The 25,566-nt window shown below is 40.2% G+C and overlaps 1 protein-coding gene across 2 annotated transcripts in view; it reads right to left on the reverse strand.

Moving 5' to 3' along the window:
• ctnna1 (catenin (cadherin-associated protein), alpha 1) overlaps positions 1 to 25,566 on the reverse strand; it is a 96,317-nt gene that overhangs the window by 64,298 nt on the left and 6,453 nt on the right. For both annotated transcript variants that reach the window (XM_062045672.1, XM_062045670.1), the window contains 4 exons: positions 25,372 to 25,486; positions 24,724 to 24,919; positions 10,107 to 10,273; positions 8,499 to 8,618 (listed from right to left, as the gene is read on the reverse strand). In XM_062045672.1, the coding sequence (XP_061901656.1) occupies positions 8,499 to 8,618; positions 10,107 to 10,273; positions 24,724 to 24,919; positions 25,372 to 25,476 (588 nt within the window). In that variant the 5' untranslated portion in view covers positions 25,477 to 25,486. The remainder of the gene's footprint in view (positions 1 to 8,498; positions 8,619 to 10,106; positions 10,274 to 24,723; positions 24,920 to 25,371; positions 25,487 to 25,566) is intronic.

The raw sequence follows: 25,566 nt of genomic DNA on the forward strand, positions 1-25,566 counted from the left end.
TTGTTTCTCTGAAAAATCCCACTTAATATACTTTGGGTAACAACAGTCAATATTTATTTATTTTATTTTATTTTTTTAGGTGGGTAACAGTCAATATTTATTTATTTATTAGATTTTATTTTTTTATTATATAATAAAAGTGAGCTTTTGTTAAACCAAATATTGTGTGTTTTTTTCCATATACAACAACCTATCTGGACTCGATAAGAGAATCGATAAGGAATCGGTTCGATAAGAGGATTCGATAATAGGCTCGAACTCGATAATTCCTTATCAAACATCATCCCTAGTCATCCATGTTGCTGCTACTTGATCTTAGCGCTGCTTTCGATACTGTCAATCATAACTTTCTATTAGAACGAATCAAAACACGTATTGGTATGATACTTAGCCTTTACTTGGTTTAACTCCTATCTTACTGACAGGATGCAGTGCGTCACCCATAACAATGTGACCTCGGAGTATGTTAAGGTATCTTGCGGAGTTCCACAGGATTCGGTTCTTGGCCATGCACTCTTCAGCATCTACATGCTGCCACTAGATGACATCATACGCAAATACGGTATTAGCTTTCACTGTTATGCTGATGACACCCAACTCTACATGCCCCTAAAACTGACCAACACGCCAGATTGTAGTCACTTGGAGGCTTGTCGAAATGAAATGAAACAATGGCTGTAGGGGTGTAACGGTACGTGTATTTGTATCGAACCGTTTCGGTACGGGGGCTTCGGTTCGGTCCGGAGGTGTACCGAACGAGTTTCCACACGGAAATATTAAGTAGCGTACCGCACGTTGTGTAAACAATGCACACCGAGGCACAACACACAGCATGCTAGCAGCGACCGGGCTACGACATCATGTAAAAGTCAGAGCTCGAAGACCCTCCTGCCTCGTTAAGATCTCCCGTTTGGGAACACTTCGGCTGCGCGGTGTGGAGGACGGAGGTTTGCCGACATTGTTCAGCAGCGGTAAGGCATGCTTCTGCCAACACGTCAAACATGCTAACCCATTTGAAGTGTCACCACCCCCAAGTGAACATCGCTTCAACAAAGAGAAAGTCGAGCAAATAGCTCCCACCTCTTACTGCCAAGTTAGCCAGGCTGGGGGCGAAAGAAAAGTTAATCTGAGGCTGAGTTGACTTGAAACTGTTAATGTTGCACTTTTTATATGTAGAAGAAAAGTTTTGTCATTTTATTTAATCTGAGCAACAACTTCCATCCATTCATCTTCTTCCGCTTAAACGAGGTCGGGTCGCGGGGGCAGCAGCCTAAGCAGGGAAGTCCAGACTTCCCTCTCCCCAGCCACTTCGTCCAGCTCTTGATTAACGTGGACCCCGACTTAAACAAGTTGACAAACTTATTTGGGTGTTACCATTTAGTGGTCAATTGTACGGAATATGTACTGTACTGTGCAATCTACTAATAAAAGTCTCAATCAATCAATCAAAGAAAGCACTTTATATGTCGAAAAGTTTTGTTAAGATACCATTCTGAGCCTTATAATATTTAGTTTTTATTTTATATATGTTGACCACATTAACCCTGGCAATGGACCCTGTGTGTATATGTATGTTATGCCATTGTTTACAAATTTGGTAAATAATCAAAAATGTATACTGTATTTTGATGTTTTCTTACTGTACCGAAAATGAACCGAACCGTGACCTCTAAACCGAGGTACGTACCAAATCGAAATTTTTGTGTACCGTTACACCCCTAAATGTATGTCCATCAAATGTTTGCATTTTAACGCTAAGTAAACGGAAATGCTGATTATCGATCCTGCTTGACACCGGCACCTATTTAATAATACCATCTTAATGTTTGACAAGAAAACAATTACACAAAGCGACTGTGTAAAGAATCACGGTATTATCTTCAACCCAACTCTCTCATTTGAGTCACACATTGAATGTTACTAAAACAGCCTTCTTTCATGTCCGTAATATCGCTAAAATGTGTACCATTTTGTCTACAACTGACGCTGAGATCATTATTCATGTGTTCTTTACGTCCTGTCTCAATTACTGTAATGTATTATTTTCGGGTCTCTCTATGTCTAGCATTAAAAGATTACAGTTGGTACAAAATACGGCTACTAGACTTTTGACAAGAACAAGAAATTTGATCATATTACGTCTATACTGGCTCACCTGCACTGGCTTCCTATGCACTTAAGATGCGACTTTAAGGTTTTGCCACTTACGTACAAAATACTAAACGGTCTAGCTCCATCCTATCTTGCTGATTGTATTGTATCATATGTCCCGGCCAGAAATCTGCATTCAACGAACTCCGGTTTATTAGTGATTCCCAAAATGACACTTGTCAGCTATTAGCATATATTACCTCAATCAAACATGGCGGAAATGTCTGTTACAAGATGCCCGGTACTCAGTATATTCCTGCACGGCACAAGCAGACTTAATTAAAAATAAAAATAAAATTGTAATATTAATAGTGATTGAATGATCCGAAAAAATTACTGGGATAATTTTTTTCTGCCATTTCGCCCAGGTCTATAAGCCAGTCTGCCACACAGCAAGAGGATGGAGAAAATGAAGGAGCTTATTGCCGACAGCGTCATACTACAATGGCAGACTCGTGGAAAAGTTTTCTGGGTACATTTCTATCATACTGTATAAGGAGATATTCGCTAACATTCTCTGAAATCACAGGTCAGAAAACGTCACAAGTCAGAGCAAATTCCAAAAGGCTCGTTTGATAGAAGTATGACGAAAGGCAAAATGATCTTATAAATATCTCCGCAATGGTATACAGCAGTGGTCCCCAACCTTTGTGTAGCTGGGGACTGGTCAACGCTTGCAAAATTTGTCCCACGGACCGGGAGGGGGAGGGATTTTTTTATTTTATTTTATTTTTTTCATAAAGAAATACAATCATGTGTGCTTACGGACTGCATCCCTGCAGACTGTATTGATCTATATTGACATACACATACACAATATGTATATATTGTGATTTAATTTAAAAAATTAATGTAATTTAATTTAAAAAATAAAATAAAAAAATTCTTGCGCAGCCCGGTACCAATCGTACCGGTCCGCGGCCCAGTGGTTGGGGACCACAAATTTTCTCAAAAGCTGACAGTGCGGCTTATAACCCGGTGCGCCTTATATATGGATTAATATTAATATTCATTTTCATAAAGTTTAGGTCTCGCAACTACGGTAAACAGCCGCCATCTTTTTTCCCCGTAGAAGAGGAAGCGCTTCTTCCTCTACGATAAGCAACCGCCCCCATAGAAGAGGAAGCGCTTCTTCTTCTACGACAAGCAACCGCCCCCATAGAAGAGGAAGCGCTTCTTCTTCTACTGTAAGCAACCGCCAAGGTGAGCACCCGCCCCCGTAGAAGAAGAAGCGCGCGGATATTACGTTTCATTTCATTTGTGTGTTTCTGTAAAGACCACAAAATGGCTCCTACTAAGAGACACGCGTACAAGGTTCCACTGACTTTTGATATTCCTGTGAACCGCACTGTGGATACAACAGGAGCACATACGGTGAATTCGCACCACAGGGAATGAGAAGTCGTCCTTCACTGTGGTTCTAGCTTGCCATGCTAATGGCCAGAAACTTCCACCCATGGTGATATTCAAAAGGAAGACCTTGCCAAAAGAGAACTGGAGCTGCGCCAAACGGAATGACAACAAAACAAATAGTGATTGTACTGACACTTCTACTTACTGCTCTCTGTTCAACAACCCACTGTTCAAGTTTGTCCTCCAACTGTAGCCATCTCGCTTTGTTCCCTCGGAAACTCTGTTTAGTCTTCTTTACTTGGCGCAGGTCATCATGTTGCTTCCTCCACTTCCGCAACATTGATTCGTTAATGTTAAATTCTCTGGCTGCTGCTCTATTCCCGTGTTCTACTGCGTGACTGATCGCCCTGAGTTTAAACTCTGCGTCGTAAGCGTGTCTCTTAATAGGAGCCATTTTTGGGTCTTTACATAAAGTTTAGGTCTCGCAACTACGGTAGGCAGCCGCCGACTTCATTTTCCCCCATAAAAGAAGAACTTCTTCTTCTTGTACGGTAAGCAGCCGGCGACTTCATTTTCCCCCGTAGAAAAAGAAGTTCTTATTCTACGTATGCAGCCGCCGACTTCATTTTCCCCCGTAGAAGTTCTTCTTCTACGTATGCAGCCGCCGACTTCATTTTCCCCCTTAGAAGAAGTTCTTCTACGGTAAGCAGCCGCTGACTTCATTTTCCCCCGTAGAAGAAGCAGCGCTTCTTCTTCAATCAATCAATCAATCAATGTTTATTTATATAGCCCTAAATCACAAGTGTCTCAAAGGGCTGTACAAGCCACAACGACATCCTCGGTGTCGAGTGGGTCTGACATAATATTGTGAAAGTCCAACACATCAGCGAAAGTCCAGTCCATGGTGGGGCCAGCGGGAACCATCAGCAGCGTAGAGATGTCCCCATCTGATGGACAGGCTAGCGGTCCACCCCGGAGCAGAGTAGAAAAGAAAAGAAAAGAAACGGCAGATCAACTGGTCTAAAAAGGGAGTCTATTTAAAGGCTAGAGTATACAAATGAGTTTTAAGATGAGACTTAAATGCTTCTACTGAGGTAGCATCTCTAACTTTTACCGGGAGGGCATTCCATAGTATTGGAGCCCGAATAGAAAACGCTCTATAGCCCGCAGACTTTTTTTGGGCTCTGGGAATCACTAATAAGCCGGAGTTCTTTGAACGCAGATTTCTTGCCGGGACATATGGTACAATACAATCGTCAAGATAGGCTGGAGCTTGACCGTGTAGTATTTTATACGTAAGTAGTAAAACCTTAAAGTCGCATCTTAGGTGCACAGGAAGCCAGTGCAAGTGAGCCAGTATAGGCGTAATATGATCAAACTTTCTTGTTTTTGTCAAAAGTCTAGCAGCCGCATTTTGTACCATCTGTAATCTTTTAATGCTAGACATAGGGAGGCCCGAAAATAAAACGTTACAGTAATCGAGACGAGATGTAACGAACGCATGAATAATGATCTCAGCATCGCTTGTGGACAAAATGGAACGAATTTTAGCGATATTACGGAGATGAAAGAAGGCCGTTTTAGTAACACTCTTAATGTGTGACTCAAACGAGAGAGTTGGGTCGAAGATAATACCCAGATTCTTTACCGAGTCTCCTTGTTTAATTGTTTGGTTGTCAAATGTTAAGGTGGTATTATTAAATAGATGTTGGTGTTGAGCAGGACCGATAATCAGCATTTCCGTTTTCTTAGCGTTGAGTTGCAAAAAGTTAGCGGACATCCATTGTTTAATTTCATTAAGACACGCCTCCAGCTGACTACAATCCGGCGTGTTGGTCAGCTTTAGGGGCATGTAGAGTTGGGTGTCATCAGCATAACAGTGAAAGCTAACACCGTATTTGCGTATAATGTCACCTAGCGGCAGCATGTAAATACTAAAGAGTGCAGGGCCAAGAACTGAACCCTGGGGAACTCCGCACGTTACCTTAACATAGTCCGAGGTCACATTGTTATGGGAGACGCACTGCATCCTGTCAGTAAGATAAGAGTTAAACCAAGACAAGGCTAAGTCTGACATCCCAATACGCGTTTTGATACGCTCTAATAAAATATTATGATCAACAGTATCGAAAGCGGCGCTAAGATCAAGAAGCAGCAACATAGATGACGCATCAGAATCCATCGTTAGCAATAGATCATTAGTCATTTTTGCGAGGGCTGTCTCCGTAGAGTGATTTGCCCTGAAACCGGATTGAAAAGGTTCACAGAGATTGTTAGACGCTAAGTGTTCATTTAGCTGCTGTGCGACAATTTTTTCGAGAATTTTCGAGATAAACGGTAGGTGGGACACCGGCCGGTAGTTCACCATGAGGTCAGGATCGAGGTTAGGTCTTTTGAGTAGAGGATGAATAACCGCTTTTTTGAATGCTAGAGGAACAGTACCAGAGGAAAGTGATAGGTTTATAATATTTAACACTGATGGACCTAATAAAACAAAAAGCTCCTTGATAAGTTTCCCAGGAATTGGGTCAAGTAAACATGTTGTTTGTTTTGTCCCATTTACACATTTTAACAATTCCTCCAATGTTATTTCATCAAAGAGAGAGAAACTATTTTGGAGGGCAATGTCCGTCGTATATACCGTCGTATTTGTGTTAATAGAACCCAGCTGTAGCTGAGATGCATTGTCTTTACTCTCTTTTCTAATGACTTCAATTTTCTTATTAAAGAAATTCATAAAGTCATCTGCTGAGTGGGTGGAGCTACTGGGAGGAGTACCCTGTTGGGTTAGCGATGCTACTGTACTAAACAAAAATTTAGGATTATTTTTGTTGAGGTGGATGAGATTTGAGTAATATTTAGCTTTAGCTGAGGTAAGCATGCGTTTATAAGTTATTAAACTATCACTCCATGCTTGATGGAAAACCTCAAGTTTAGTCGCACGCCATTTGCGTTCCAGCTTTCTACATGATAATTTCTGGGCTTTAGTTTCTTCTGTAAACCATGGGGTACGCCTTTTAGGGGCCCTTTTTAGCTTTAGCGGTGCTACACTATCAATGGTGTCGCGCAGGGCGTCGTTAAAGCTGTTAGTGAGGTTATCAATAGAGCCCACATAATTTGGGAATGGTGCCATTACTGAAGGCAATAGGTCAGTAAGAGTCGTCGTTGTGGCAGTATTAATGTTGCGGCTGCTATAGTAGTTATTATTATTATTATTATTAGTTTGTTGACAATGAGTCAGAACTTCGAATTTTATAAGGTAATGATCGGACATTACTTTAGTGTACGGGAGTATCGTAACTTTAGAGGTGGTGACACCCCTGACAAGCACTAGATCTATCGTATTACCGTTGCGATGCGTGGGTTCATTTATTATTTGTGTAAGACCACAGCTATCAATTATAGTCTGGAGCGCCACGCATGGAGGGTCCGATGGGGTATTCATATGGATGTTAAAGTCTCCCATTATGATTATATTGTCGGCGTGCGTCACTAGATCAGCAACGAACTCTGAAAATTCATTGATAAAGTCCGAATAGGGCCCAGGGGGGCGGTAGATGACAGCCAGGTGGAGAGGCAGCGGTGTGACAAACCTCACAGTAAGCACCTCAAACGAGTTATATTTATTATTTAGGTCCGAGGTAAGGCTAAAGTTTTTGTTGTATATTAGTGCAACACCCCCACCCCTTTTAATGGGGCGGGCAATATGCGTTCCCGCATAGCCAGGAGGAGACGCCTCACCCAGCGCAAAAAAATCGTCTGGTTTGAGCCAGGTCTCGGCTAGACCAACGACATCAAGATTGTTGTCTCTGATGACTTCATTTACTAATAACGTTTTGGAAGACAATGACCTTATGTTTAAAAAGCCCATATTATAGGTAGTGGGCTGTTTTGAGGAGTTTTTGTTGAAAGTATCCGTAGTAGCAATATTAATAATGTTACGTTTATTATGCATAGTGCACTTTAAATAATTTCGACCATATCTAGGAATTGATATGACAGGAATTTTTAGATTGTTTGCCACCTCAGTAAAATGCATGTCCACCTCTGACGCAGAAAAAACATTATGTGAGTTGTATATTATTCTAGAAGAATTGCTATGTGTGCAGGGATTATCCAGCCTGGCTAGTTCTATCTTAACAGACTCCTTATTAGCGCTTCTTTGTGGATTAGCATTTAGCTTTTTCGTTAGCCCCGCTAACAACAAAGCATTTAGCTTTGTTGTTAGCCCCGCCCGACACCCCCGCTTCTGCTTCCGAGCGCATCGCTTACGTCTCTTTCGCTGACGGTCTCCGCTGGTAGTCGACGCCGCTGCTTCAAAGGCCACTGCTGGATGTAGCTCGCGAAGAATTCCCAAGCTAGCGAGTAGGTCCATCGTACACGCATCTATCAGCCCAAAATGGCCCGATCTCTCCACATCCAGAATCGTAAGTCGGTCGTAAGTGATCACGGAGTGAACACGCTGTGAGCCAGCCATGAAATTGACTGAATTGAGGGGTATTTTTGCCAAATCGGTCTACACTTCCAGGAGCGCTCGCACGAAGCCGCTGCTCAGCAGCCGTAGAAGGGGGAAAATGAAGTCGGCGTAGTTACCGTAGTTGTGAGACCTGTTGTGGCTCAATATTGGTCCATATATAAGGCGCACCGGATTATAAGGCGTACTGTCAGCTTTTGAGGAAATTGGAGGTTTTTAGGTGTGCTTATAGTGCGGAAAATACGGTAATCATTTTCTTTGAGACACTTGTGATTTAGGGCTATATAAATAAACATTGATTGATTGATTGATTGAAATAATGTACCACAGTGTTAATATTAGAAACTTAATTATTAATATGTATTAATCTGCCACAAATACGCAGTCTTTCCCTCTCACATGTTTCCAGAATAACCCACACTCAGTACTTTGAAGAAAACATCACCTTATACTGATATAATTGGTATTGTTTCATAACTAAACCTAGTCAGAAATTTTTTTAAAGTTTGATAAACCATACCTGTTGCCTCTTGGCTGCCATGATGTTTAGCTTGTCTACCTCTGGTTTTAGGGCCTTATATTGGATCCCGAGGTCCTGTTCTGTTCCTGCATTGCGCACTTTCACAAGATTTTCCTCCACCTGAGACAAGTTTATGGACAAAGTTAGGCAATGCTTTTCAAATGTCTGTCAAAATGAAATATAGAAAAAAGGCTTTGTACAACACGTGGTCTGCCTACAAATCAATGTATTCCTTCAGACACTACTATAAATAGTTACTACTTTACATGTAAAAATTGCTTCATTACAAAAGACTCCTTCAAGCACCCTAAAAAACTAACCATAAAAAACAGCTTCTGCCTTAACAGGACATTTTTACATATTCAAATAAATACTCTTTAAAAACTATTTGAAATGAAAATGTAAAAATTAGATGTAAATGCAGTAATAATTGATACGTGACAATAACCAGAAGACTTCTAATATCTGGTGATTAAATATGCAATTTTTTCAAGGTCCTTTTCATGTATTTTTCAACAAACAAGCAATAAATCGATCTGTATTATAATAAACAATAATAATATTCTTTATAATTAGTTAATTCCTATAAAAAATACATTTATAAATGTTCTAAATACTTTGACTTGCAGTCTTGTCAGCACAGCGTTTTTGTTGTGAAGGTCCAAGGTGTGTTCGTGTTTGAGCTCTATTTTGACTGCTGTAGTGTGTGATGGTGAGATGAAGTTGGATGTTAATAAACTGACTCTCAAAATCATAGCTGTCTTCTTTCCTTCATGTTGAGCTTTCACAGCATCAGCGATCATCTTTGTAGGCCCTCACTTATTTAATACACCTGTCTGTGGTCGTGCTATGCTAGCTAGTTGCACACGGTGTGCACTCCTCAGCCACTCAAAGGCATAGAAAGCTTGCTGCCGAGGCTTTTTAAGGTTGTCTTTAATGCTGCTTCCATCACAACTTAAAGTGACACAATACAGTCGGACATCCATTTACGAACGCTTCTATTTGCTTCTGTTTGCTTCTGTTTGCGAACCTTTACATCATGCCAAACATTCCTCTGTGTGCGAACCATGTCTCGGCATACGATCTCTTCATTCATTGATTCATTTTGCATGCCGCTTGCAGCTATAGGGGGCTGCCATTTAGAGGACATCACTTACTGTACATGCGGGCATAGCCCTTTTGAAGATTCTGGCCGCCTACAGCACATCCTGTTTGCATCCTATACACACGGGCGCGGCCATTTCATTGGCGAGCGGCACTTCTGACTTGTTTTCACAATTGTCGTACCTTGCGCCGGTAAAAGCTTTGTCAATCTGTCTTAGAGATCACTTTGTATGATCTGAAACACTATTTTCACAATTTGATTATCAAACTCAGTTATTTAACCACACAAAACAATACAGTGTTGACGTCACTCCCTCCTCTGCTCACTAGTCACACGACCAGTCAAACTGTACAGTGGCTTTGCGGTTAGAAAACCGCGTTTTATCATATCGCGATTAAATTGCAAATTCAATCAATTGTTCAGCCATGTTACAATAGCAATGTAATACTCAGATTTGTGAAAGTAAGTATTTAGTAGATAGATTTATTAGGGGTGTCTCTCACCAGTTTCAGCTGCAGCAGAAGTTTGTAGACATCAGACATATCTGCCAGTACCAACAGATGTGTGACTGCTGACAAGAGGGCTCTGGCGGCACGAACCATATTACCCCTCTTCACAGACGAGCAGGGGTCTTCAGCAAATTCTCCAGAAGCCTGCCTCATTGAATCGCCTGGGAATGTAAAAAACATCTGTGAGAAAATGTTTACTTTGGTAACATTTTAATTACACTTGCCAACACAGTAATTGGTGCCATCACAAAGGTAATTGTACAAAATTGATATGAAATCAACCACAACTGTCTAGTCTAGTTAGGTCTGTCTTCAACTAAGGATTTTCATAATCAAATCTGATTTGTTTGATTTTGCCCATACTCGAGGATCAGTCATTCATGGCGCCACTGTTTTTTTAAAGATAGAAATAAACAGATTGTTATGATATGCAGTACTGTATTTCGACTGGGCACTAAGTGTCATAACATCAGATGGATGTATATCTAGTCACTTGAAGAAACTTATAAAATCAATTGAAGTTAACAAAAAGATCCAATTTGCAACTTTTTAAATAAATAATAAACCATGTTGATAAACAAACACAGTTCAGATTGGATTTAATAAAGTTATTGGCGCACCGCAAAGAAGACAAACCTGACTTAATAGAGGAAGTAAAAGTTGCAACAAAGTTCAGTATGTGAACCTGCAAAAAGTTAATTTCCTTTTGCAGAAGGAGAGCAACACAAAGGTTAGAAAGCGCATTCTCACGAGGCCCGCATCCACCACAGCGACCTCTCTGAGGAAGAATGACGAAACTGTAAGCACTTACTCTTAGAGTATTATATGTCTGCAACTCTGCACACAAGAATCCTTTGCGAATTAGTATAAAGACACACAAACGCAATCGATTTATCCTCTCAACACATCTGCTGTACGCGGGTGACCTACTTGAATGTTAGCATTTACCCAGCAGCATAAGAGTCAACATTTATCCTGTATAGTTGCGTTGCCTTTTTTTGTTACAAAGTGCAGCCTGTGTTACATTGTAGTGTTAAATAAGCAAAACAGCAAAAACTAGCAAAACTATAATATAACAAAAAAAATGTGTTTATAAGACCAACACAGATTTGTCTTTAAATACCGTAATATCTGGTCTATAAGCTGCTACTTTTCTCCCACACTTTGAACCCTGGGGTTTATAGAATGCTGCGGTTCATTTTATGTTTCCTTGTTCACAAGCTTCACATGCCACCAATAAATGTAGCCTTGTCACATCAGACCAACGAAATTGCAGAACTGGTCACAGTGGACCAATGAAATGGATCACATTAAATCAAACACCTTTACACAATAATTCAGTCATTTAGCGTATTGGACTCACTCTCAAAATTATCTTGGAGAGGACGCGACTGTGCACACGATGCAGCCTCGAAGCCAAAAACGATCGACCTGGCCATTGTGAAAAGGAAACAGCCATCGCACGGAACGGAAATCCACCACTACTAACGGGCCCTGAAAGGCCGGACTGCCGCACAGAAGACAGCGAAGACCGCTTTAGTGTGAAAGAGGAGGAGAAGGATAAAAACTGCGCTGAACGACCTCTTTGGTAGGCTGTACTGTATGCCGTGTTACAGACACTGTCTTTTGTTTAATGTGAAAGAACAATCACCTGCGTAAATATTTCATGTTTTAATGAAATGCATCTTTTAGAATTCAGGGCTTCCTCTACATGGCAACGCCATCGCAAGATAAAATGCCACCACACTTTCAAAATACATTTTTTTTATTTTATACATAACACTTTACATGAAAATAAATGTAAGTGATATCTTCTATGAATAGATATATGCATATAGTCTATTATTTAAACACTATTGGCCAAAATAAGTTTGAACAACATCTGAAATATCAAAAACCTTCCTCATTGCTTTAGTTTGGGGGAAAAATAGTGCATCTAAATCGCGAGCACGACAGCTGGTCACGCACCAAGGTGTGGGAAATTGTCCACTTTGAATGGACAGGTTGATCAAATGTGTGAGGGGTTTTGCGAGAACATTTGTTTCAGAAAATCTGCATTCTTTTGATAAAATATCTTTACTGTGACTTTAATTAATCTGATTTATAACTTGGAGCAATTCCGCCTCATCAGTCTGCTACAATGCAAAGGATGTGTCACATCCATCCATTTTCTACCGCTTGTCCTTTTCAGGGTTACGGGGGAGTGCTGTAGCCTATCTCAGCTTCTCAGCTGCATTCGGGCGGAAGGCGGGGTACACCTTGGACAAGTTGCCACCTCACCCTGATGTGTCACATGTTCCATGAAATTCAGTGTTACATTGACTTACTGCCATTTGCGGAGAGCAATTTGATGTTTTTGATTTTAACTGCTGCACTAACCCTTCCACTGAGAAAACAAAAACATTGTTGAACACTTTGGCTACTTATTTATTGTCTCTAATGAGAGTGTCATTATTTTTAAGCTCATACACCATTGTTGTTTTGCCTAATGGTTTTATTATACTATTTATTTGTTTCCCCAGTGTGAGAAGGCTTCCTTTAGCTTCAGTTATTGCTGAGATAATAATAATCTGCTTGTGCATTTCTTAATATTTTAATAACACGATTTCTTGGCTTTTAAACATTTTTTTTAATTATTATTATTTTTTTAAATCAACATGATACGAGCCCAGCCAGCAGACACAGCGATCTATCCAGATAAGGCCGCAGCTGCATCCTCTGCATCGCCGCCAACTGCAGCAGGGACTGCCTGCGCTACGTGCGCTCCCACCGCTGGCGGCGGTTCCTGGCTGCAGCTCAGGACTAGGCCGAAAGCACCTGTCAGCTCCACCCCATCACAGCCAGAGCAGTGGACCTTGGTCAGGAGATCCCGAGGACGCCGGCCCACAAGTTCCCCTCCCTCCATGTCGTCGGAGAGCGGATTCAATCCCCGGTTGGATCCTACAGAGTTTCCTCCTCTTGCTGGTGGCTCTGATCACCTTACAGTAGGCACTTTACCTCCGCTGGAACTTTCCCATTTACCCGAGTAAATAAAGTTCCCCCTGTGTTTCCACCAAAAAATACCCGGGTAGATTTAGTTCTTCAGGAACTTTTCCGAGTTCTTGCCAGGTAGAAGAGACTTTTGAAAAGCTACCGGAACCTTTTTGGGGGTGGGCTGTGTTGTCGAACGCTGATTGGTTAAACATAAAAGGGGGCGTTCCTAAAACTGTTTTTTCAAACACACACCCACCATTAGAATATGTGCGGCAACTTGACAACGGAGAGAAAAACGAACTTTCGACTTGCAGGAACTTTTTTGGGGCATCTGTGTGCTTAAGAACGCTGATCAGTGGCACTATCTTGCAGTGTTTTCACTCAGCCGTAGTCTTTAAACGTTTTGCAGTTTATTGTTTATTTTATTTATAAACTTTGAAAAATGGACAGACTCTTTTAAATGTATTTACAGAAGAGTATGAAGCCAGACTTTAAGCATTGAACTCAGCTGCTTACTACTCTGACTTTTTTGGATAAATGTGAAATAAAGGAGGCAGTAAACCAGAGGAATGAAAGTAAATTACGAAAAAACGAAAGTAAAGGCGTTCATGTCGGTGAGGGACAGGAGGACACTAGACAAACTGCTCGCCATCATGAACAATCCTGCCCACCCACTCCACCAGACAATTGAGGGACAGTGGAGCTCATACTTCAACAGGATCCTTCAGCTTGGTTCCCACACTGTTCGATTCAAGAACTTCTTCATTCTGCACTCCATCCAGCTGTATATTCGCTCGCCATACAGCAATAGATGATATCTATCTATTACCTGACACCTTCTATGTTAGCTACCTCTCTTGTTTATGTTTATTTTCTGCTGGATCTAGTCTGAATTTTATGCTGCAGCTGTTATATATACTGTTGGCACTCAGCAACAAAGGGTTGGAGTTGGGGGTTAAATCACCAAAATGATTCCCGGGCGCGGCGCCGCTGCTGCCCACTGCTCCCCAAGGGGATGGGACAAATGCAGAGGACAAATTTCACCACATCTAGTGTGTGTGTGACAATCATTGGTACTTTAATCTTAATCTTTAATCTTAATCTTAATATTGTACATGGTAATTGTTATATATTGTATATATTATATAAAAATATATCAGTATATATCATATACTGTATATATAATATGTAAATATTACATATATGTTATATTTTATATTGCTATTACGGTACATATTTAGTTTACTTTATACCTGCATTATCCTTTCCATCCTTACACTTTCCACCCTTTGTAACTGAGCTACTGTGTGGAACACTTTCCCTTGCGGATCATTAAAGTTTGTCTAAGTCTAGATGACATCAAACATTAACTATATACTTTATTACATTTTGTATAAGTAGTCAGTGACACTATTAGTGTAATTCTTAGCCCCTACCCGAATGAACAGAAAGCTAATGCTAACAAGCTAACAGTCAAGCTGATGTATTCGTGTTGTCGGCTGACATTTATTCTTTATATATTGTTATTTACAGCTGAAATTGATCAAAAGGAATAACCGGACCCTCATGAATTCATCACTTACCGAGAGGATGACTTTCTGACTGTTGGACATTGCGGACAAAAGCCTGACTTTTTATAAACATTTCGGTAAACTTTATTTTTTAAATCATATCGTTTTGTATATTATTACTTTGTATTTCATTTACTTAGACTTAAGAAAATTACTGTTCTATTTATTTACAATATATTTACTGTATACATATTTTTTATCTTTATAATGTTTTACTTTTACTTAATCCTTTATACCAAAGCTATAGAGAAGCCGCCACATCATAAAAATGAGAGTCTTACATGGAAGTAATACAGTATATTGTATGAATGGATATATAGCCTATTATTTATGCACAAATGACTAGTGATGCACAGAAAGCGTGGCCACTGAAAAACCTTGATCAACCACTTTGATCATGACGCACGAGAGTGTCTGGAGCCTTGGCTGTAATGAGGTTCCACCCACGCCGCCGCTTTGTGGAGTGAAGTGAATAACATTTACATAGCACTTTTTCTCTAGTGATTCAAAGCGCTTTACATAGTGAAAACCATTTCCTACATCTTTAAGCTACATTTAAACCAGTGGGGGTGGCATTGGGAGCAAATGGGTAAAATGTCTTGCCCAAGGACACAACGGTGGTGACTAGGATGGCGGAAGCGGGAATCGAATATGGAACACCCAAGTTGCTGGCACGGCCACTCAACCAGTTGAGCCACGCCGCACCTTGGCTCTGGCGGCTGAGGCGATGGGCCGACGACTCCTCCAACCACAGCAAACGCAGAGCCCCGCTTAGCCTGCAGCCAGACCCAACCAGCCTTAGAGGCAATCTTTGTCCAGAAGTTGGGGTGTCACCACCTCCAAAGTTACAGTACTCACGTACACTAAAGTAATGTCCAATCATTACCTTATAAAATTTTAAGTTCTGACTCATTGTCAACAAGCTACTAATAACCAATGCTTTAGTAGCAACATTAAAGCTCTCACAACTACGACTCTTGCTGGCCTACTGCCTTCGGTAAAGGCACCATTCCCAAATTATGTGGGCTCCATCAATAATGATAAATAATGATAAATGGGTTGTACTTGTATAGCGCCTTTCTACCTTCAAGGTACTCAAAGCGCTTTGACAGTATTTCCACATTTACCCATTCACACACACATTCACACACTGATGGCGGGAGCTGCCATGCAAGGCGCTAACCAGCAGCCATCAGAGGCAAAGGGTGAAGTGTCTTGCCCAAGGACCCAACGGACGTGACTAGGAAGGTAGAAGGTGGGAATTGAACCCCAGTAACCAGCAACACTCCGATTGCTGGCACAGCCACTCTACCAACTTCGCCACGCCGTCCCCAATAACCTCACTAACAACTTTAACGATGCCCTGGGCAACGCAATTGATAGTATAGCACCGCTAAAGGTAAAAAAGGCCCATAAAAGATGTAAAAGAAGAAAACAGAGCTCTCAAACTATCATGTAGAAAGCTGGAACGCAAATGGTGTGCGACTAAACTTTGTTTTCCATCAAGCATGAGTGATAGTTTAATAACTTTTAAGCACGCGCTTACCTTAGCTAAAACCAATTAGTACTCATCCACCTCAATAAAAACTATCCTAAATATTTGTTCAGTACAGTACCATCACTAACCCAACAAGTGACTCCCCCCAGTAGCTCCACCCACTCGGCTGATGGCTTTATGAAATTCTTTACCAAGAAAATTTTACTCATTAAAAAAGAGATTAAAGATAACGTGTCCCAGCTCCAACTGGGTTCTATTACCTCAGATACAAACGTATGTACGACGGATATTGCCCTCCAAAATAATCTCTCTCTTTTTGAAGAAATAACAGAGGAAATCCTGTGACTTTACTTGACCCACTTCCTGGGAAACCTATCAAGGAGCTGTAATATTAGGATCATCAGTGCTAAATGTTATTAACTTATCACTTTCCTCCGGTACTGTTCCCCTAGCATTCAAAAAAGTGGTTATTCATCCTCTGCTCAAATGACCTAACCTCGATCCTGACCTCATGGTAAACTACCGGCCGGTGTCCCACCTTCCCTTTATCTCGAAACAATGGTTGCACAGCAGCTAAATGAACACTTAGCGCCTAACAATCTCTGTGAACCTTTTCAGTCCGGTTTTAGGGTAAATCACTCTACGGAGGCAGCCCTCGCAAAAATGACAAATGATCTATTGCTATCTATGGATGCTGATGCGTCATCCATGTTGCTGCTACTTGATTTTAGCGCCCCTTTCGATACTGTCAATCATAACATTCTATTAGAACGTATCAAAACACGTATTGGTATGTCAGACTTAGCTTTTTCTTGGTTTAATGTGTCTCCCATAACAATGTGACCTCGGAGTATGTTAAGGTAACGTGCAGAGTTCTACAGGGTTCAGTTGTTGGCCCTGAACTCTTTAGCATCTACATGCTTTCGCTAGGTGACATCATACGCAAATACGGTGTTAGCTTTCACGGTTATGCTGATGACACCCAACTCTACATGCCCTCAAAGCTGACCTACACGCCAGATTGTAGTCACCTGGAGGCGTGTCTAAATGAAATTAAACAATGGATGTCCACTAACTTTTTGCATCTTAACACGAAGAAAACCGGAATGCTGATTATCGGTCCTGCTAGACACCCGCATCTGCGGTCCCTTCCAAGGTTTCTTGTCGTTCCCATTGGGTTGAGTTTTTTATTGCTCTGATGTGGGATCTGAGCTGAGGATGCTGTTATAGCTTGTGCAGCCCTTTGAGAAATTTGTGATTAAGGGCTATATAAGTAAACTTTGATTGATTGATAGAGAAATTACGGATCTGACTTGCCGACTGCTTTTACCCGCTTTCTTTTAACATATAAGGTGATTGGTAAAGACTGCAAGGGAAGTTCAGCCACGGCTAAAATATCACAAAAAAGTGGTCAAATATGTTCTTTTGTGTTTGCATTTCATTGACTAAATGCGTTCAATTTGTTTAAAATTAGCTACTTTGGCGACAGCTGGCGCAACTTTTTTCATTGATATGGTAACGTCACAGTGCTGCAGCCAAACTTCACAATTATTGGATAAATGCTTAACTTTGTCCCACCCATGATTGCTAAGCGAATTAATAAAAATGATTGAAAGGCGCTGGGCTTCCACATGATAATTGAATGAGCTGTCTGGGCTTAATCCCTTTTTGATTGACAACAAAATGAGCAAGTCAGAATTCTTGAAATATAAAGCATTGCCAAAGCATTTTTCAACTTTCATTCCGTTGTTTCTGTTGATAGAGAAATGTATAATTGTTAAGTGAAGTTTTACTCGTAAAATCTAGCATGTTTATATGTTTTATCTGTTATTTGAGACTGTACTCATGTTTAAAGAGTAGCTAAAAAATGTATTCCCTTCGTTGAAAGATTAACAGCTGCCACTGGTATACAGCCTGTTTCATTGTACAATAATAATTATACAAATGGAGCTGATATAGGAAAATATGTTAATACTAAATTACTAATAACACAGACTTGTTTTTAAACTTTGTAAATTAGTTTTAACATTCAAAAAATGTGTGCATTAACATTTAGGAAAATTTTATGGTGACGTCACATTAACCACACCCCTAGCTGCGCCCCCACCGCCACATCTATATTTGCAAGCTGGGGGGAAACCAGGTTTACGATGTCATTTTGACACAGCCCCCCACCACAAATTGATTGCCGATCTGTAGGAAACACTGCGTCATTATGTCACCTGCCTCCCTTCCCTCAAAACCTACCGCTGCCACAAGTAGATTGTGGAGTTTTGCGGGCACAATATATTTTACAATAACAAAGGACACAATGCAATATCACTTGAGAGTTTAAGTGTTCTCTTTTCTTATCATACATATACAGTTCCAAGTACACTAAGCAGAGCAAAGCCTTAGCAAAAGGACTGCAATCTTGTTTGTCCAGCACCATTATTTGTCCTACATTGGCCTATACGGTTGACTTGGCACATATTGACTTCGTCCGGCTCACATTATGAACATCAGCACATCGGTCAATAGGTTCAAGGACTAATAATACCTCTAGTGACTCATTTTATTAGGTACTACTACTTTCAAGTAGTCATAATATATTCCCATTGCCCAAAGCAGGTAAATATTGATGCCAAAATTGCCATAAAAGACAAAAATGGCAAAGGTTGAGAAGAGTTGTCTTAGAGTGGCAAACATATTTCTCTTTCAAAAATTGAAAAAAACATCACATCAAATCGCTGGTATAAATAATCAATGCCATTAGATGTGTGTGCACAAAAGGTGCACATATCGTCTATCAATTAAATATTATTTTAACATCCCACTTTGTTTATTGTAATACAATTCAATTATCCTTTAAAGCAAGAAATACTATCTTTTGGTTGACCATTACATCAATTACTGCACTCTAAAAGAAATTCTGCTTGGAAAAAAAAATCTACTAGCACATTAGATGATTAAATCAGGAAAAATATAAGGCAATTGGCTACTGAGTGAGTAGAGCTTCTATTGATAGTGAGGGCCATCTTACTCCCACAGAGTTAAAGCAGGTTCTGCATATGAGCAACACAGAGCTCAAACACACACTGCACCTTCAGACTATTATCACCCCCTGTGAACCAAACCAATAAGGCCATTTTCAAGAAATAGATGGCTATCAGTTCTCCTTTAATAAAGTTCTACCTTAATAATGCTCACCAGCGGCCAACCAAGTGCATGATGAACTGATTAAAATTTACATCACACAGTAAGCCTGCATAACAGCAGGACAGGAAAGACAGACAGGGAGAGAAGGGCAAGACAACAACAAGGACATTAGCAAGAAAAAAATGTGGAGAGGAAAGAGGTTTAATGTGTTAGCAAGGTACCAGCAATCATGATTAATCTTTAATCAATTATGATAAATATTCAGACAACTAGTGGGAAAGTAAGTCATTTTTAAGACGTAAAGTCAGAAAAAAGAAAAAGAAAAATATTAAATTGAAAAACCCTTGATACATGTGCAGAGGCATCACTGATAATGTCATAAATGTCTCCTTAAATTTAAACAGCTGCAAGTCGCAGGTGGGTGGAAAAGGTTACATGAATCCAGGGGATGGAGGGGATGTTAGCTTTCTCGATGGTCACATTATCAGTCCAGGCACGCTCCACTGAGCAGCATAGCATAGCTGACAGCCAGCACGAGGCACCGGCACAGTGCTCGCATTCCAGCCCTGTGACAGCCCTACTGCAACTACAGTAACAACAGAGTGTCGCAGAGGCTATCTAACCACATGTCAGAGTATGCGGCGCAGAGCTCGAAGTGGGGGCATCTAACTTGCTTGGCATCTTACGAGAGAAAAGAGACACACCAGCACAGCCGTTACCTCAAATGGTGACAGCAGCTGTCCACAATTTATCAACAGCAGCTAGTAGATAACCAGAGAATAGAGGATACATTTAAGTTGGAAGTGAATAATGCAACTTTCTAAATTGGCTTTCATAGATTGGGGGATTCCCATCTTCAAATGTGTGTGAAGCATGGAACTAAAAAATAAACTGACTAGTTGCACCAAGTGGGGTTACTATTTTTCTTTTCAAATAAGCTAAGGGGTTGTTCACACAGAAATGTTTTCAGGTCATAATGGTAAAGCGTAGTATAACGTATACTCTCACGTCACGTAACTTGCATAGACGACGCAGTCTTAGCCCCTTCCCCTGCGTAGCTTCCTGCAAGGCTTACATGCAAAAAAATCCTACGCGATGCAAAATGCAGAGCTGTGATTGGTCCGTTTTTGCAAAAGAGGGTCTCCAAACACACACGAGCACAAATTTTGTGCTTGAAATGCACAAATTAATGTAAGAAATAAAACAGTGATTAAACATTTGCATGAAAACTGATTTTGTGTACTTAATATTGCGGTGCGCTCTAAAATATTATGTATATGTCGTTTTTCATCTTATTGTGTTATTGTTGCGTCCTGAAGAAGTCACAAAGTACGACACTATTTAACATTTATTGACAATCTTATTAACACCAGGATATTGTTAACTTACAATAGTTATGTAACAGTTTTGTTTATTTACAATTACATGATCGCTCTTTCTTGTCCCATGTCCTGAACGTCAGAATAGCTTTGCCGTGAATAACTCTGCCGTGACGCATTCAGGCGTTGCATAGTCCATCTTCAAAGGTATTTTCCTCTAGTTTATAAGTAAAATGTCTATTACACGTAAACTGATCATGCTGAATGATTAGTTCCAGTGTAGAGAAATGTCGTCACTCTTCACAAGAAGGAAACAACTAAATATTGAGCACATCCAACAATATTATAAGAGTAACAATAACCGTGACATTACATTTTTATATTATTCCCTAGGACAATGACAACAAAAGTGTAGCTGAGTATGGGAACATTTCACTCTAAACACATCAAAGACATGAATAACTTGCTCAATTTGCACAGTGACCATTACTTTGCATGACAGTACGTCTATGATGCAGGATCATTTCAAAGCCAAAACTTTTCAGACATTTGCACAATATAGTCTCTGACACTCTTCTGTAAGATACTTACAGTAGCTTGTTCCCTAGCTAGCTAACAACTAGATTCTAGCTGTAACTATTATTTTAGCCAAAGTTTTCCATCTAAACACATCATCACAAAAAAGCTAGATAGTTTTGATTATTCTGAATGATGTAATCATCTTTGTTAGCACATGCCTAAAAATATCTTAAGCTGAATTAAAAGGTACATGGTTAAATTAGAGCCACTCAATAGGTGCACACTTCCTAATCCAATTAGTTGACAAATCGTTAAGATAGTCGCTGACTTGTCGACTAACAAAATAGTCTTTAGTTGCAGCCCTAATGGCAATATATTGTTCTATTCTTTTATTTATTTATTATTATTATTTAGAGCCGAATAGGGGTGTAACGGTACGTGTATTTGTATTTAACCGTTTTGGTACGGGGGTTCCGGTTCGGTTCGGAGGTGTACCGAACGAGTTTCCACACGGACATATTAAGTAGCGTAACGGACGTTGTGTAAACAATGCACACCGAGGCACAACACACGGCATGCCGGACATTTGAGGCATTTAAGAAACTCCGCCCTGACAACTCCGCAAAAGAGGACATGTCCGGTGAGAAGAGGACGTGTGGTCAGTCTATCGTAGCCCGTTAGCTGCTAGCATGCCTCTCACGGGCTGCGATAGACTGACCATACGTCCTCTTTTCACCGGACATGTCCTCTTTTGCGGAGCTGTCAAGGCGGAGTTTCTTAAATGCCTCAAAATTCCCGGCATTTTGAGTTAGGGTTGCGTGTATTTTCAATGTACGTTCAGGGTTAAGAAGGGGTTAAAAACAAAACAAATGGTGCGCACAGCAGCATTCGTGAGGGAGGGGCAGAGACAGAGAGAGTGAGAGAATTATGATAAAGGCGCATGCGTCGCCAGGCTCTGCTTTTCATCCATAGATTTATCAGATTTAATTTTTTATTATCTATAGCAGGGGTGTCAAAAGTGTGCCACGGAGGCCATTTGCGGCCCACAGCTAATGTTTTAAAGGTCCATGGTACATTCTAACAATACTATTAAAATAAACAAAAACATAACAAAAGTGAAATAAAAAAGCTTAAAGGTTAAATGTAATTTAGAAAAAGTTGCAATGTTGACTAATAAAACAAAGCTTTTTTTTTTTCTTTCAAACTGTCATTGCTCAAAACATAATATTGAATCAAAATCAATGTTATTATGAATTATTGACCTATCCAAGGTTCCGATTACTTTACATCAAATATTCCACTAAGAAAAATATTTTTGATGGAAGATTTTGCAAATTTGGTAAATAAATAACCCAAAAAATTATATTTTGTTGTTTTCTTACTGTACCGAAAATGAACCGAACCGTGACCTCTAAACCGAGGTACGTACCGAACCGAAATTTTTGTTACACCCCTGGAGCCAAACTATTTGGGTAATCGGACTAATATAGTGCATGGACACGTACTGAGTGCATGGCTGAGCAGTGAGCACAGCACAAGCTGCAGCAGCAACAGAAACACAGGAGAATCTACAAAAGTTAGTGAGAAAAAGAAAAGTTATCTTTGATGGATTTGAATGGGAATCTATTGATAAAAGCAGGCCAAAAAAATGGATACATTCTTGGGAAACAAAATATCAATATATCTCGCAAGATCAAAAAAATTGCCTCGCTCTACATGATACCAAGCTCAAAGTTATGACTTACATGGCAACTGGATTGTAAGGCTGCAGCTAACGATTATTTTTTTATCGATTAATCTATAGATTATTTTTTTCGATTAATCGGTTAATCTATAGATTATTTTTTTCGATTAATCTATAGATTATTTTTCCTTTTACCGATTTTTTTTTTTTTTAAATGAAGATGAAAAAATAAATGTAGGCCTGTTTTTTCAAAAGGCATGGCTTTTATTTACAAAAAAAAAGAAGTATGGCCACTCAGTCAACATTGACAACAACATGACAAAATATTCTGTAACAATGTAAACATTTAAAACTTTTAACATTTAACAAAATTAAAAGTAGCTTATTTGCTTTTTAATGTTCAAATATAAAAGTAAACATCCAGTGCAAATCTTAATATTCTGCAATAGTATAAGCATTTCAAAAGTAAAAGTATTGCTTATTTTGCTTTAAAATGTGCAAAAATAAAGATAAACATCCAATACAAAAAAGTGCCAATCTAAATATTCTGGAGCACTGTAAACATTAAGTATTGCTTTTAAAATGTGCAAAATAGACACCCAGTCCAACACAGTACACAATAACCAATTCTACTCATTCCAGTGAGTGACTAACAGTTGTAATGAAGAAAGGTTAGCATGTCTACATGCTCTGGTTCTTTTCTTGTTTACAATATTCCCAGCAGCTGAAAATAGGCGCTCAGAAGGGGTCGATGTGGCTGGAACTGAGAGGTAAATAGCCTTCACCTCAAGCCAGGACTGCGAGTGAGCTGAGCTCCAGTTTATATTTCTAGAAGGTCAACGGGCTCATAGTGATGTTACTAGTAGTTGACTGGGAGGTGTTTATTGTCATTTGGGGAGAGTCCGCTGCCTGATGCTCACCTGCTAAACACCTATCTGCTCGACGCTGAAGTGCTGACTACATGCGCTCTGAATACGCACTGCTGATTGGCTGATAACGCTTTGTGTGTACCAATCACATGGTTGTGTGGGTGGGACAATGCTGCGTGCTGAGACAGAGGCAGCCGCAGAAGGAGCAAAGCAGTTTGTTAACACTTTAGCAGCTAAAGTTAGCTTTAGCTTAGAAACTCGTTCGGTACACCCCCGTACCGAACCGAAAGCCCCGTACCGAAACGGTTCAATACAAAACACGTACCGTTACACCCCTGGCAGATACAAATGACACATTCATGTTTTTGTGTAATGATGACAACGTATACTCACGCGGACGATTGACTAGTTGATGGTTTTCTTTTCAAATGTTCGTTCATAGCCGTTGTGCTGCTATGATAGGCCATTTCCGCTCGACACAGTGTGCATACAACAACATTATTAGGCCGTGTATTGAAATACTCCCACACTTTTGACCACTTTTGGCGTGATTTTTTTCCCCCTCGCTCGCACAGTCTGCTTTGCGCTCCGCCATGACAGTGTGACGTAAATATGCGACGCGTCGACGCACAAAAACGGCGTCGACGTATTTACGTAACCGATGACGTCGACTACATCGACGCGTCGTTTCAGCCTTACTGGATTGCGACATATCTGCACACATTTTCACAATCAGTATTCACCACAGGAAATATTGCCCTCTGAATGTCTCAGGGTAGGTCAATGGTATAGTGTGAAACGTGGCAATGAGTGTTACGATCAGGTACTCAAAGATGAGCATTAGAACTGTGCTAAGTCCTTATTATGGTGTCTGTGTTTTATAGTGCTTTTGCATTTATAAGAGAATACTGCAGATATAACCTTTGGAGGATAATGTTGTTCTGCAAACCATGTTTAAGATTTATTTGACACACTCTTATCTTGTGGAGCATGCAGAGACAAGAAATCACACTCTGTGGCATTGAGTACTTCCAAAATACCTTGTTTGCGGACATCTTCCACTGCTGCAGTCAGCTCCTCCTTGAGGAACTGACTCTCCTTTGCAATCTTTTCTCCTTTTTCCAAAAAGTTCCGAGTCGCAGTCTCCACAGACGCTGCCAGGACATGAGCCTTCTTGGAACGTCCCTTCTTCTTGTTGGATGGGCCTTTGTTACTAGAGTTCACCAGAGTGGTTACCTATGGCAGGTAAAAAAAAAGGGTTAAAGGTGTTGTTTCCAGTGATTTAGCTGGTTACGATATAAGTCCTTAACTCATCATTAATTAGAACTTTTGTTTTATTTCAAATCATTGAAACATTTAAACAAACAACAGGGGGGCCCACGGTACTCAACTACCCTCCCTCCCTCAAAGAAATTAGGGGGGTTCAATGTCTGATAAAGTTAACTTCCATGTTGTTGTCGAATCAGACTTTTCTGAATCAAATTGTCGAATAGTTGACTATTCTAAGACACCCCGACAGACTACATCTACTTATGTCATTAATTCCATTGGAACAATTGTGAAATACTATCAACGTCCCAGACTGAACGGTGTTGGACCTCAGAAGTTCAAATTGTATAACATATGATACCAATACAGCCACCTAGATTTTCCATCAAACAAACAACAAAAGAGACAAAAAATATTACCTGTGTGACCAAGGGCTCCAGCAGCCTCTCCACTGCTAGAGTCCTGATCTCCAGACTCTTTGGGTCCCATTTGAAGTTAATGTTAGCCGTGTTGATGTTTGTCATTTCTAGAATTCTGGAAATGAAAACAAAAAAAAAGTCACTTCACAGAATGCAAAACTGCAACACAAGTCAGTGTTTCCCAAACATGTACTC

Source organism: Entelurus aequoreus, linkage group LG04 (genome assembly GCF_033978785.1).
Source record: "Entelurus aequoreus isolate RoL-2023_Sb linkage group LG04, RoL_Eaeq_v1.1, whole genome shotgun sequence".
NCBI lineage: Eukaryota > Metazoa > Chordata > Actinopteri > Syngnathiformes > Syngnathidae > Entelurus > Entelurus aequoreus.